This window comes from Maylandia zebra, linkage group LG15 (assembly GCF_041146795.1).
Source record: "Maylandia zebra isolate NMK-2024a linkage group LG15, Mzebra_GT3a, whole genome shotgun sequence".
Classification (NCBI taxonomy): domain Eukaryota; kingdom Metazoa; phylum Chordata; class Actinopteri; order Cichliformes; family Cichlidae; genus Maylandia; species Maylandia zebra.
In genome coordinates this window covers 21,043,650-21,059,038 of record NC_135181.1, presented here as the reverse complement: position 1 = coordinate 21,059,038, position 15,389 = coordinate 21,043,650, and the positions used below count along the sequence as shown (strand labels likewise).

Below are 15,389 nucleotides of genomic sequence, written 5' to 3'. Positions count from 1 at the left end.
TTCAAATGTGAGGAAGTGTTTCCTCAGAGGCGAAAGTGGAATATTTTAAATTCCTGGTTTTTCTGAAAAAATTGCAAACCTACACATTTGAGGAGCTGGTAACTCAAATTAAAAAAAAAAAGCATTAATTAACTAATAAGCTACTTTTTCAGTACTGATGTCAACAATCCATCCAAAAGGGAACGATTAACTTCATCTTTAAAATGTTATGATTAATGTGCTCTCAGTTTTAGGAACATAACCACATCTGCTTTCCCTTCCTACAGCTATTTCACAAGGCCAGCTTTTCTTTCTTTTTTTTCCTTTGATGATTTTTAAATCATCTTATTAGGTTTCAGAAAGATAAAAAATAAAATAAAATCAGGGACCAACTTCAAGGCTGATGCCCCTGTGCTGGTCTCAATTCTGCTGGTTTCCTGTGTCTGTGAGTGTACACTGATGCAGCTCGGCACTCTTGAACGTCACGCCTGATGCATATGTTGCTCCACATCACTGCGAAAATCTAATATCGTGGGTTTTTTTTTTAATGCTGTCCATCAACCAAACTTGGGAAATCTCCTCCGACTGGTCTATGAAATCCGCTAACTTGACACAACGCTAAAAGAATCCAGCTTACCGCCGTCTCCTCTTCCCTCATCACTCTGTTTGTGTATGTGTGCTGGGTGTCCATGTGTGCTCGGTTTTCTGTGTGGCCCGGGTTTGTATTTTACGGTTTGTGGGTAGGTTTTTAAGTTTCCAGCCCACCCTGTCTCCAGTGGCTGAGCTCCAAAATCTACACTAGGGGGTGGGAGGCCTGTGATGAAGCTTCACTGGTGAATGTGTTTAGATTTTGAGGTTTGGAGCGTGACCAGCCGCTCCGGGGTCACTCAATCTGGATGCTTCTTGTATCAGATTATCTTCACATTTTTTGGTCCGTTTCATGTGTTGAAGGCCTGCCAGGAGGAGGCTGAGGGGAGGGCTGAGTGTAGTTGTGATTGTACATGTCTTCAGAGAGACCATGCGCTGCTGTGGGTGTATCCGAGCCGCTATGGCCAGGTTCAGCCAGCCCAGTGGGAATCTGAAGAAACTGGGAGGGATTAGTGGATGTGTGGGGTTTGAATGAGTGAGCGGCTGGGTTTCTGAATATGTACAGTATGGATGGCTGAGGGCGGGTATGAGGCAGGTGGGCCGACAGACCTCTGCGGTGCGTGTGCGTGTGTGTGTGTGTGTGCATGATGTGGGTATAAAGCATGTGGTTTTTGGGAAAAGTTGGAGGAGGGTGGGCAGCATTCCCCTAAACATAGTTTCCAAAGCAATGCTGGATGAAATGACAACAAAAAATAAAATTAAAAACCTCACAAAAAATAAATGAATCAAAACTGCTTCCCCAAAATAACTGAAACTTCCTGACGCACACTGACGATAACAACAACAACATGATGGGAGTCCCATGCTTCAGGTGGGTGGAGGCACGTAACATGACACAGCAACACATCACATAGGGTGGGGGGGGTGCACAGGATGAGGACATGCAACTGGACAACTTCATAATAAACATCAGAACAATCATAACAGCCTGAAAACAGTTTATTTATCTTAGAAACACCTAAATATTCTCCTAATTAACATTTAATCAAATCCCTGAGATTTCTGGGATGCCTAAAGTTGAAATTGAACTTTAAAATCTGAATAAATATGCATGTTATTTTTAAACAACCAGTGGTCTTATGGGTGGTTTGCAGCTCACAGGACAAATGGACCGCGCTAACGGTATCACAGTGAAATCAGCGGGCACGACACAAAGATAAAAAACAATGAGCATGTTTGATTAAACACGCACGACACATGTGGGTGGGTGAATGCTGCACCAAACCACTGGTCATTTAAAAATACAGCACATGTATTACATTTCATCTCTCATATTAACCTGAGTTACTAAGTGACATTGAAGACTAAGCCAACAAAGGCATGAAAGTAAAAGCTTTGGGAAGTTTTCAGACTCATTCATCTGCTGCACATTTTACCGTTACAGTGAAGATTTAGTTTAAAACAAAGCAAAGGTGCTTTTTTGGCAATTAATCCCACATTAAGTGTCCCATCTTGTCATCCATTCATTCGTTGCTTTTTTTTTTTTCCTTCTTGTATGTTCACGTATTACTAGTACTCTGAGACAGAGCTCACCTCACACTCTCGCTAACCCTGACCGCCAGTGAGAGGAAGCCCTTGTCCGCCGCTTGAATCCACGATCTCATTCTTTCAATCACTACCCGGAGCTCGTGGCGGCAGGTGAGGGTTGTAAAATGACAGCTGCATTTCTCGCTCTGCTCTCTATTTCCCACAACAGCTTAAGTAACTAAAAATCTCTTGCTTACAGAGGAAAACAGTTTGCTAAAGGCCCACCAAACTGAGGCTAGATACAAAGGATTAATATATAAATAACTATAGTTTAACTTTATAGTAGGACTGATAAAATCCTATTATCTGCAATTTTAATTGCATTTATTAGACAGTTAAGAGTGCACCAGGTAAAAGGGTCTGAATTCTTCCAAAGCATCTTCACATTCAGGGGTTAGACCGATGTGATGGGTTGGTATAGTTTAAAATCTCTATGAAATCAAGGTGTGAATGTACAAAGAATATAAAACGTAATTTCTTTTTACCAAAGTGCAGGCTAAATATGCAAACGAACTGAATTGTAAACACAGTGGCTACATTTTAGCTTACATTGACAACCTAGAGGAAAACGACATGCAACACTTTCAAATTAAAAGCCTTTTCTGTAGTCCTTTGCATCATCTGTGCTGTAAACACTGTTATCTGGTAACAGGGGAAACAGTTTGCCAGTATATCTAAAAGTTTAGCACCTTTAAGTATAATCCAACAATCTGAATTAAAATTACATTAAATCTTATCAAATGCCAATATTTTGGTTCTTAACGGGAATTTTTGATGTTTAATGAGGATTTTTAAGGACCTTCTTTCTCTTATCATGCTAATAGCTCCTTGTTAGCATCGCGTACTTTGGTTTTATTGTGTATTAGCAGCTGGCTGTTGCACCCTAACAGGGGAAAAAAAAAAAATTTAAGACAAGAGAAAGCTGCATAATTTTGTAGATTTGGATATAATGTAATTACTGTTCAAATATCGGTCCAACCCCTGTGTGTGTGTGTGTGTGTGTGTGTGTGTGTGTGTGTGTGTGTGTGTGTGTGTGTGTGTGTGTGTGTGTGTGTGTGTGTGTGTGTGTGTGTGTAAACCTAATCTGTGCTACACCTGAAGCTCTGACTCAGTAATACTTTAATAAAGGCACAAAGCATTAATTTTAATCAGGTCAGAACTCCAGCGGTTTCAAGGACAGACACACCGACCTTCTCCTCGGCCTCTCGCTTGGCTCTCTCCTCCTCCCTCCACCTCCTCTCCTCCTCCTGCTTCGCCCGCTCCTCTGCCTCCCGCTTACGAATCTCCTCCAGCTGCTGCTTACGCCGCCGCTCCTCATCCTGCAACTGGTCACACACACCCGCGGGGAACATGCCGCAAGGCACGCATGCAAATGAGGAAAGAAATTAGTACGCGTGGCATTCACAGACACATAATCTGAGCACATTTTCTTTTGGATTTGTTCAACTGCACTAATATGTTTGTGTACAAATGTGAGGTAGAACTGCATTTGTCTCACAGGACTGCTCCTGGGGGGAGGAGCTGTGTGCACTGCAAACACACAGCACAGGCAGAAAGAAACAGACACGCACGCACGCACACACTGCTAAACATGCACACACCGACATGCAGCGACAACGACAACAGCAGCAGCAGTAACAACAACCGGAAAAGGGCAGAGCGAAAAGCAAAGACAGCCCCTCCTTTGGCTACTTAAGGTGTACTTGATTTCGTTTACAGATCATTAAATGTCCCACTGAGCAGCAGAGGAATAATAAATCAAGCGTACCTGAAGTAACTGCAAGCTTAATGGGCTGCAGCAGAAATATTCCGAAAACCATCCCGACAAACCAAGTGCAGCATGGCGACAAACGAAACAAACACACCCATTCTAGGGCTGGATGGTGGTTAAAGGGTCAGTTTAACCAAACGTTCGCGGTGGTATCTGTCCACAAAGAAGCTCCAATAAGGCTCCCCGTTTGCTCCTTTTCTAATTCTTATGCAGGATATATTGTTTTGCTTGAGTCGTTTCAATTTGTTTATTGAGTGAATTTTATATATTTTTAATTTCTTACAATTACTATTTTGGTTACACTTTTCTTTGTCTTTATATTTCCATTAAAAAAAGTTGTATTTACACTGTAAAGGTTTTCCAGTAGATTTGAAGGCAATGCAGTCTTCCTTCTTTATTTTTGTTATTTGTTAATATTTGCCACTATTGCATTAGGGTAAATATGGTAACTACATCATTCTAGGTCATGGTCAGGTCAATGCTATGACCCTGGTTAAATAAAACTAAATCTGTCTATCAATCATTTAACCACAAAGTGATGTTCTGAAGCTGTAGTGTCTAAAAATGTCTGGAACCTGCAATATAGATAATTGCCAGTAGGGGGCAAGAACTTTCCTGCAAAAACAATTGTATAGAAGTCTACGAGAAATTGACCCTACTTTTGTTTCTTCTTTTACCCAATTAAACACTTTCCTGATGAGTTTGTGGTCTCAATCATTAGCCTTAATGCTTGATTAGTACAAAATGTGTTAATTTTGTATACTAGGATCTAGTTTTAGAGTAAAAACTCTTGTTGTTAGCTTATTAGTCCTAACTCCATGTCCAAATATGAGTTGGACATTGAGTGTTTTTAAGCAAAAATGATGATCTAAAGCACAGCTGTTGAACTCCAGGCCTCAAGGGCCGGTGTCCTGCAGGTTTTAGATGTGTCCTTGATCCATCACAGCTGATTTAAATGGCTAAATGACCTCCTCAACATGTCTGGAAGTTCTCCAGAGGCCTGGTAATAAACTAATCATTTGATTCAGGTGTGTTGACCCAGGGTGAGATCTAAAACCTGCAGGACACCGGCCCTCGAGACCTGGAGTTCGACTCTCCTAAAGGTTTCAAAATTGTACTTCACAAACTAATGGATCTGAGTCTCTGGGTGGCCAAGTCCATCTCTTATGTACATTTAATCAAGTAAAGCAAGAATTAGCTAATCTACTTGGTTGAACAGACCCTATACAGAGAAGACAAAGAGGCTCAGCAGGTCACACACAAATGGATGGATGGGTAGACAGACGGATGGATTCATGACCACCACGACAACATGATGTGGCCCTTCACAGGCAGCGCAGGGGGCTCGCAGGACTGTCATGCATTGGTCTCGACCCAGATGCCCCCCATGATGCATTCAGCCATGCAGGCGCCACCTCAATATGTACTCAAAACATCACTGCTGAAAAGAATCACACCAACCGCAGCTCTGCTAATCTGAAAGCATGGACAGGTTTGGTTTGCAGTTATCAAACACCAATATTTAAGCAGCAGCTTCGTTCACCGTCCCCCAGCAGGTGTTTTGAGTTGACAAAGAGATGGACAGCTTCCCCAGCCAAACAACATCAAGCATCCTAGGACCAACTGCTCGTTAGCTAATCATGGCCCAGTCCCGTCTACCACCACGACCCCCGATGAAACGACAACAGCAAGCCCAGATGGGTAGGGAGAGACACGGGCAGGTGGGAAGCCCAGACAGGAAACAGGAAGTGATGTAAGGGCAGGGAGAAGATACTCGTCATTAACAGGATGAACATACCAAGTCTAGAACAGAGATAGCTGGGACAGCAGTCTGCTGCTGAAGAGGAAGAAGAAGAAGAGAATAGAGAGTGAGAGAGGGAGGGGAGATAGTTGGAGGAGGAAATACCCAAATACTGAAAAGGAAGGTGAGGAGGAGTTAAGACTAGATTAGAAAATCGAGGGAGGAACTAAAGAGTAAAACAGAGATAAGAGAAGAGCAGGGGAGGACATAGAATAAAGTGAAAACATGGTTTGGTCTTATTACTCTGTTGATGAGAAGCTTTTAAATCTAAAAACTACAGAGCTACATCTTTAACGTTGAGCTCATCGTCCCATATTTTTCTCTTCAACTTTATCAATGAAGCTTTGGTAAAGTAAAATAGTCCAAGAAGTTTTTACTTCTTAGAGAAAGTTGTAATTTTGTGGTATTATCCATTTACTGTAAGCTAACTAAATGTCCACTTTTAGTCATGAAGACCTAAACTAGACCCTGTTTACACATTATGAACAATCTAACACAGGTGTAAAAGACCACCGAGGAGCACTACCAAACCTTACTGGTGGTCTGGGACCCACTTCAGAACATACCTGTGGTAGTGTACATACTAATGCACACGTGGGGAAAAAAGTCAAACAAACCTCACTCAAACAACCACAAAGAGACACAATTATCCTAAATCAGCAATAACTCCTCACTGCAGTGATGCACATTAGATGACTGGACAGCATTTAAATGGATTATTTTATGTTAGTAATACTGTCACAATAACCTCTAACCACGTTATCCAATGTTTTACCTTTTGCGCACTTTATCCAGTTCAGTACTTGGGAACAGTACTCATAGACAGTAAAAAAGACTTTATCTGTGCCCCCATTATAAATTACTTTGACCAACCACTGTGAACAGCTGGAAACGCCTGCACATTTCTATTAGTGTCTGAAATATGTTTCTGGTGTATATGAGCCTAAATTCCCTTCCTAAGCAGCCAAAAGTCCCAGATTTTAAAACCAAGTGTATACCAGTCTTCAAGATGAATAAAGTAGTTCAACAAAGAAAAAGAACGCAGCAAACCAAAGACATAAAAAAATAAAATAATTCACACAGTCAACCAAACTCTGAGATTCATCCACAGCTACTAAAGACACCCACGTTCCGCATCCTAAAATATCCAGTCAAAGTCTGGTAAAAGTCAGCTACAAAACAGTTACCTTCACTACAGAGCTACTGGGAGGAACACACAGCAGATCTACACACGACCCGGATGAATGCACAACTGATGTGTCTGAACCTAGAAAAGCACTTTCCTCCTGAGGTTTCGACACACACTCAGGCTCGTGCTGGATGACTCGGTGAATTCAAACACCCAGCATCGTCTTCACCTTAAAAATACTGGATATTTGATATCCATTGTAGTGCAAGACCTGTGCTTAAATAATCAAAAGGCTGCACATGTGCAGCGTTTGCTCAAATAAAAGTCACATCCACGAGATGTGAAAGCAGCTTTAACGACACTGCTGCCGCCTGCCCTCCCATCCACCCCTCCAGCCAATCAGATTTAAGCAGCTCAGCATGGCAAAGCGATGATAGAAGCATGTTGCAGATGCACATTGCAGGACATTCATAGTGGGAGCCATTTTCCCTTCTAGCATTTGAAAGGCGGTTCTGTTTTCCCCCCCATCAGCCCGATTTCCTGCGGCTCGCCCTGAACTCTGAGCTGATGGGTAGTAACGCTCGAAAAACAGAAGTCAGAAAGTTTGATTTCTGCCAAAGCAGCCTTTGCACATGATACGATTTCGACTCCCTCCTTTTCTTTTTGTTAAGAAAAAAAAAAAGCACCTTCCCTACTTCCTTCAAATGAACTCATTTTTCCCCCTCAGTCATTTCCTTCCATTTCTTACCCTGGCTCTCTTCTCGGCCTCCAGCCTCTGCATGATCATCACGGTGTCCACGTCTTCATCATCCTCCTCGTCCTCCTCGTCGTCGCTCTGCTTGGACTCCTGCAGTCGTTTCTGGAACTGCCACTCCAGCATCAATTTCCTGAGGCGGTCGTTTTCTTCCGCTGTTCGCTCGGGCTTTGCCTGCAAAACAAAATGATGTTTAGAAACTGAAGTCGTCTTACCGGAATAAGCCACAAGGTCATCTAAGTATCAGAACGGGGCACCGGCCAGTAGCTTTTACAGAAATCCAGCTTTATGTCTTTGGTTAAACCCTGCTCTATCCACGCATAGATGCAGGAGTGGAAAGAGTGTGAGATATATTACCTCTCTAATAATCATATCTTTTATACTTTTGTGTGATGCAACATTTACACCCTGCACCTACCACTTGATATCAATATCTGGTGAACCATTTCTAACAATATCTGACCTAATTACTTTCTTTTGAATGATCTTTACTGGTTTTTACCATTAAATATTTCCTACTTGAGGCAAGAAGATAAAATAACAGTTTGCATAGCAGTTTTGATCATACTCTTCCACAATATCCTCATAATGTCAAGTCGATCACATTAACTCTGCTACTTCCTTCTAAAACATGATCTCTGATTTCAAATCACTCCTCCCACTGTTGTGAACAAAAGTACCTGCAGCTCCTGGATTTCCTTGTCCAGCAGATCCACGATGTGAAGCTGCTGCTGTTTTTCGGCCTTCTCTCGGGCATCTCTCTTCCAAGGATCTGGAGACAGACTGTCGCTGGACGTCAGCTCCTCCTTGCTGATTGTGATGTACTGCAGGTCTCGCCTCTCGATGGTTCGCGGCTGCTGCTGTGGAAGCAGCTCCCTGATCACTGTGTCCATGCCTGCAGGCATATTGAATACTAGTTATTACAGAGACAAGACTGGTTTATTTGTTTAAACAAGAAGTAACTAATACATTTCTTGTTACCAGCAGGGTTGGAGGCACTAGCAGGAGGAGGTACAGCAGACCGCGGCAGACTGGCCAGCTTCTCTGGTCTGGGTGGAGGAGGCTGAGGCTGTGGGGGGTGGTAAGGCTGAGGTGGAGCCATGGAGGCCACAGGGGGCTGGTGGTGAGGAGGAGGCATGGCTCCTCCGTTGTGAGGCTGGACGGGCATGACAGGGTTGGCCCGGATCTGACCCAACTTCCTCTCCTGCTCCCTCCTCTTCCTATCCCTGGAAATGCATCAATATCATCATCATTAATACTCAAAATCAGATGCATAAATGTAGCAGTATGACATCACCTTGTTTTGTTTTTTTAAATTGAAAAATGGGAATCCTGTACTAATACGTTTTTGCTTTTAGAGAAAGTGCCATTTAAAAGGGTGACTTGGCCAAGGTCTTAAAATGCAACAAGCATAAATGCTTGTCTACATCTTCCCTCAGAAATAATAAATAGCAAGCCGGATATAGTAAATAGTAAATAACAAAGATGCTTTTTTTGCTAACATTTCAATAAACAAAACAAGCCCACCTCTCTTCCTCAAGCCGAGCCTTCTCCTTCTCATACCAGCGCTGCTGCTCCTCTCTCTTCTTGCGGTCAGCAGCTTGCTGAGCCGTTACTGGGTTGATAGCAGCTGGAGGGGGCGGAAGCGGTAGGTCCGGCTGTGGGTCGTAGGGTTCGGGGTAAGCTGCTGGAGGTGGAGGAGGAGGAGGGGGCAGGTCAGACCGAGACGGCGGCTGTGCCGAATGCGGTGGCACGGTGTGAGGGGCGTTGGGCGTCTTCCATCTGCCCGGGCCGGTCTTCTGGTTTTGGGTCTTGTTCGAAGAAGAGGAGGACGCGGAGAAGTTGAGATGCTCCTGGCTTGATGTTGATGACTCCAGGGAGGAGGACACCTGCGGCTGTGGAGCCCAGTGGTCGGGCCCTACCAGACCTGCAGACACAAAGAAACACATGGTCACCTGCTTGACCAGGGACACCAACTGCACAGTGGTTTCTAAGCCTTTAAACCTCCATGAAAAACCAGTATCAGTACCTCTGAACCTTCTTAGCCTAAAAATGAATTTTATCACTAATGTTGGCACAATACTTTAGTACTAATCAGCTTTCTGAAGAAAGATGGAGGCTTGGTGATGGTAAAACTACAGAGTGTTTTTCCTGGGCATCTGCAGTCCAAAACATTAGATTTTTATATTTATTTTTAAAGTGAAATAACTTACAACTTAGTTATTATTTTTGTTGTTGTTTTCATCTGATGAATGTCAGAAATGACAGCATGTCTGATTTGCTATGCTTTAGCAAATTGTCTTTGCTCTGGTCCTTGAATTTAATATCATGATTTGTGTGTTTTATGTAATCATGAAGGATAATCAACTTTTAAGGGACATTTGGATGCTGACTTTAAGATGCTGTATAATCTGGTAGTGAACACACTAACAGGTGCTGCGGTCCTTTTTCTGTCATCCTCTCTGATCCGATCTGAAGTCAGGTTTTCCTTCTTACCTCCAGGTGGACCTCTCTGGTATTCGAGATCTCTGTGTGGGTAGTCCAGGTCCCGGTGCTGGTAGTGTGGCTGCATTCGCTCATCTGGCCTCATGCCTCCTGGTGGTGGATACAAGTCCTCCTGAGAGTGATTAATCCGCTGCAAAGCAATCAAAACATTAAATATTAGATGAGGAAAAGTATGCGTTATAAAAGGAGAGAGGAGGGGTGGTTGGAAACACAAATAATCAATATCACCTCAATCAGCTACTTATTACATTCCCAAGTTTACCTTAGAGGTTATTATGTAGGCTCTAGTTTGTCTGTTTTATTATGTTATCTTAAATTGTATTTCTAATGTTTAAATATGTTTTTCAATCCTGTGACACTTTTTAAGCCTTTGCATATGCAGATATAACCACGGTGACTCATAAGAGATGGAACAAACGATGCTCAAAACTGGGAGGACGAAGATGAGAGGAGCTCACAGCCAGAAAAGGATGGAGAAGGAGATGATGATCGGCTTGTCAACAAGCTGATGGCTTCAAACATTTCTGTGTCACCAAAATGTGATTTGGAAAAACACATTGATGAATAATAAAACTTTACTAATCTTTTTGGGTCTCAGAGCGTTGTAACGCCCAGAAAAACAGTATCTGAAAAGTATCTCAAGCTTCCGTACCTGCATGCTGTTGTTGTGGATGTTATCGCCCATGGGGAGGCGATCTCTGTCCTCCATACCCTGCCAGTGTGGTGGGGGCCCCTGCTGCCCTGGTCCCACCACCCGATCCTGGCTCTTGGAGGCTGGGATGGTGAAGTACTCCCTGGGATATGTCTGAGTTGGGATGGGGTAGGCCTCTGGGCGGGGAGGAGAGGGCTCATCCTGAGGAACAAAAAACAAGCGTGTGAAAAAAAACAAAATATTTTGAGATGGTTTTCCAGGAATAAACAAGACTAAGCCATAAACCTGATAAATGATTTCTCATGTCTGCTCAACATACCGAGTGTGCTCAAATGTTGTGTCACTCTGCTGTTACATTTCCCATAAGGGTAAGGATTCAGTCTGATGGTTACTTACGTCTGCACACAGGTTCCCGGTGGAGACGGAGGTGATCTTGGTGCCAGGTCCTCCAGGGTACACTGATTTGTTTGCAGGACTCTGGCTCTGATCTGAAGCAGAGGCAGGAGAAACCATTGCTTTAGTGCAGTAACAAAAAAACAAAAAGTCTCACCAATACACAATTACTGAGGAACAGAAGAATGAAAATGGTTGCTGAAAATATTTTCTTTTCTTCTGAAAATAAATATTTTTCCAGCAGCAGGAAAACTGGCTGCTACTGTGTTTCTAAATCAGGGTGGAGTAGCTACAGAATAACATGAGGGCGGTTTTATTTTTTTTCCTATTTCCTTTACTGCCCACACCAAACGCTGTTGACCAGCGATGGCTCAATGGATCAATTGTTTTATTTATTTTTTTGCATTATAATTGAACTATGAATGATTTTATGCTCTCCTCTTAATTGATTGAGCCATTTGGTTTCTGTTTCATATTTTAATTTATGGTACTGACCTTTTGCCCTTTAGACTACTTTGTTACAGATATTTTACATGCTGTAAAAGGAAATTCCCAGCTTGTAGCATAAATTACATATAATTTGTTGGGATGTGAAATACCATGAAAGGAAGATTTCAAACATAGTAAAGAACAATGATTTTTTTTAATATACTTCATCTGTTTAAACTGTATTAAAGCTTAAAGTTATGTATTATTAGTGATGTGGCTGCTTTGAGTTACAGGTGGGTGCCGACACTGTGCACTTGGCTTTACCTGCAACAATTCAAGCCAAGTTTTAAATGTGCTATATAAATAAAACTGACTTTATTAGGTATCCATGTACACATGGAAAGTTTGCTATTATTGATAATTTAGCAGCCCAAGCTCTTAACCAAATATGACCATATCCGATTCCAGAACAGACAACACTGTGACAGCAAACATGGCCAACTAAAGGCTTTAAAACAATGCGCGACATCCCAGTGGGTACATCCTTCTTAAATATACAGTCTGTAAACCAAATAAGTAGGAATGGTTTCATTATTTTGTGCAGAACTAAAGTTAAAGTTCACCTTATATTTGTGGCGGAAGAAGAGGAATTATTAAAATGACACTGTAATAAATAATTAATAAGCAGCTTTCTTACTGGCTACGTTGGGGCTGGAGCGATGGTCGGCTCGGTTCTTCAGGAGCCGGTCTTCTCCGCTCATCTTCTTTGGCTCGGGGTAAGAGTCCCAGCCGGGCTGCGGGCTCTCTGGAGAGCCGTTCTGCACCGAGCTGTTGTACAGCTCGAAGCCTTCACTCTTTGGTCGCATTTTCCCGTTCTTCTCACGGCCTCGGTCTGACGCTGGAGGTGAAAGAAGAAACAGGAGCAGAGGAAAACAGTTAAAAAGAAAAAAGTGAATCTTTGTGTTGCTGCAGTTTGTCAGCCTTTGTTCTAGTCGAGCTTGTGTTTGGGCCCAACTGATTTCACCTCTTTGGAGTCGTTTGTTGTCTCAGACCATTTTAAACACACATCAAAGTGCTGATCTCCTGCTGGGGCGTCTGTAATTGTGACTGAAGCTAATTTAAAGGCATTTAAGTGTATTTTAAACATAGGTTCATATAAAATCCATACAGCACAGCTACCAATTTGTTTCTTCTTCTGGCTTCACGCCATCGTTCTGTGAGAATCTACACTCCTGCTCAGCTTGTCCAGTTTCCTGTAACTAAAGACCGTCCTTCGACGTCTGCTTGTTAAACGTCTCTGTCAGCGGTGCAAGAGTCTGCGGTCGAGGGAATTTGGGAGAAACACGCCTTCATCGTCATTGTGGACCACAGACTGGCCCGGCCAGAACGCTTCCTTAATGAACCTGGGGTCACCGCTCAAGCAGACAAAGACCAGCGCAGAGCCAGACAACCCTGTAAACTCTGCCATGCACGTGTGTCTGCACACACACACAGCTGGCTCTGGCCACAAGCTCTCATTATATCCTCCAGTCTGCTAGCAGGATTTTTACTGTGCTGCAGAGGAAGACAACAAGGACACACTGTCTGGACAAGCCTGCTTCTTTTCCATCATCCACAACACCAAATTACTGGCACACCCTTCAGTGGGACCAACAATAGTTCATTCATTACCACTTTTAAATACTTTAGAGAGCCGTGTTTGTGGCTGTTTTTAAATGCCTCTGAGGGTTGTTGATTGAGGTAGAAAAATGGCTTCATTATTTTTAAAACTCCTAATGATTTTATTCATTTGTGTCTTACTACCAATCCTTTAAAAAAAAAAAAAAGAGAAGAAAACAACCTTTGTATCTATTAAAAAAAAATAGATACAAATATTACATTTATACCAAAATTAGAGAAAAATCAGCATGCGTGTGGAAAAGGTTGAACCCAAGACAAGTTTTTACATCTATCTGTACAAATAATGGCTGAAATAGTTGAAGACAACTAACCAGAATTCAAAATCAATTCTCAGTTGATTTAATTTGATTAATAAGCCATCAAAGTTATCAATAAGTCACAAAGATTTCCACAAATCATCAGCGCTTCCAAAATTACATCCAGAACCATACACCAGAACTTTTAGTCATGAATAAAATCCTGCTTCTTGTGTGTGCGCTCACCTCTTGCCATCATTGGGCTTGGCTGGTTGAGGAGGGTGGCCAGTCCGTGGTAAATGGCTCCCTGCTTGGCGACTTCCAGAGTGACGACTGAGCCCGTCCTCGTCATCAGCTCTGCCGCCCTGAACAAGAGGGGGGAGCACAAATTACAGAGGGACACACTGAGCCAAGTTTCTTTGCAGCCCCTCCACAGCCCCACTCTCTGGGACAAACTTAGCCCAGTGTGGAGTCACAGTTGTGGCTGTCTAAGGGTTTCATAATTAAAAAATAGGGTAGAAGAACAACACAACATTTTAGGCAAACAGGAATTTATAATCCGCATCTGTGGCGATCCATACCACAATCAGATGAACTAAGATGTATACATACATTTAAATTTAACTGACTGTTTTTTCATAGACAAACTTCAACTGTGTGACTTGTGATTATGTTTAATTTGGCTTATTTAGTGGCAGTTTATCAGGTGGCCACATGTTTAGGAGCGGCAACCTTGATTACCATTATTAGTTACCTGTAGTTTTGGTTTATGATCACCTTTTATGCTGATCGCTGTCTGTTTTTTGGATTACTTTAAACACTTCAGGGATTTAAAGCATGTCAGACAAGAAGACCTGACCTGTGTCTCTTTTTAGTTTGTTACTGAAGTTGCTATGGTGCGGTTTCCTTGTATCCACGTGATAAATATAATCTGAATGTATTGTACTAACTGGTGTTTTTTTAGCTTCAAAAGTAACCAAAATGCCTTCGACATGTTTCTTATGTAAGGCAAAGCGGTTAAGATATGACACATATAGAAAAGAATGTGATTGTATAAGACTGAGACCACAGAGCGATGAGGTACTAACACGGGATGAGGACATGACTGGAAAAAATAAAAAAAAATCAAAGTACCTTTTTTGGTAAAAGAACGTGTAGACAGACAAGGTTGTATCTAACACCCAGGTGGCTACAGAGGTTTATTCTAAGTTATTCTAAATTATAAAATAAAAGTTTTGAGATTTTAATTTTGTACCAATTTTCTTCCAGCTTAATTGTCAATATTGTTTCAAATATTATTAAAGTTTGTTAAAAAGGAGCAAATTCTCACAAGGTGTTTCATGTTTTGCCTGAAAAGTTCCTGAAATGTTGATTGAACTTCACTAAAACACAAATTTCATATCATGTAAGGTCTTAATAAGCCTATGCACCAGAGCCTCCTGATGCTTGTTGGTCGAGCACATTGTTTTTTGTTCAAATAAAAACATTTTGAGTGGGAAGTCTGGACAGCTCTGCAGCCCCCAGCACTGCTGTGAGTTAATAACGGGAAGAACAACTGCCTTTACTATGAACCAGAGGAGGCAGGGATTATATTTGTCACTACCAGAGACACGCTTCATTCCAACTTTGGCTCCAATGCTGATGTGTCACTCAGACACGCACAGGATGCCTGCTATTATGTGTTACATGTCCCTGTGTATGGAGTTTTAACCTAATCCTATAAATAGTTGTAGGGCAGAAGCTAACTGTTTGACTGGAAGTGATTCTGGGAATGTAACATCAGCCCCTTGGCGCTGAGGGGAAAACAGGCTCCAAATCCATATTTGGAAACATCACAGCTTTACATACACATCTATGTCTGACAGAAAGGGTAAAAATCCCTTAA

The 15,389-nt window shown here is 42.2% G+C and overlaps 1 protein-coding gene across 15 annotated transcripts in view; it reads right to left on the bottom strand.

The window, feature by feature from the left end:
• Positions 1-15,389, bottom strand: part of afdna (afadin, adherens junction formation factor a) — a 121,759-nt gene that overhangs the window by 9,197 nt on the left and 97,173 nt on the right. For 9 of the 15 annotated variants that reach the window (XM_076874075.1, XM_076874086.1, XM_076874077.1 and 6 more), the window contains 10 exons: positions 13,751-13,869; positions 12,286-12,486; positions 11,163-11,254; positions 10,767-10,967; positions 10,106-10,244; positions 9,137-9,536; positions 8,591-8,835; positions 8,290-8,504; positions 7,604-7,783; positions 3,345-3,479 (listed from right to left, as the gene is read on the bottom strand). In XM_076874075.1, coding sequence (XP_076730190.1) covers positions 3,345-3,479; positions 7,604-7,783; positions 8,290-8,504; positions 8,591-8,835; positions 9,137-9,536; positions 10,106-10,244; positions 10,767-10,967; positions 11,163-11,254; positions 12,286-12,486; positions 13,751-13,869 — 1,927 coding nt within the window. Of the gene's footprint in view, positions 1-3,344; positions 3,480-5,723; positions 5,763-7,603; positions 7,784-8,289; positions 8,505-8,590; positions 8,836-9,136; positions 9,537-10,105; positions 10,245-10,766; positions 10,968-11,162; positions 11,255-12,285; positions 12,487-13,750; positions 13,870-15,389 lie in introns of all 15 variants that reach the window. The other 6 variants (XM_076874087.1, XM_076874088.1, XM_076874081.1 and 3 more) reach the window with 1 other exon arrangement.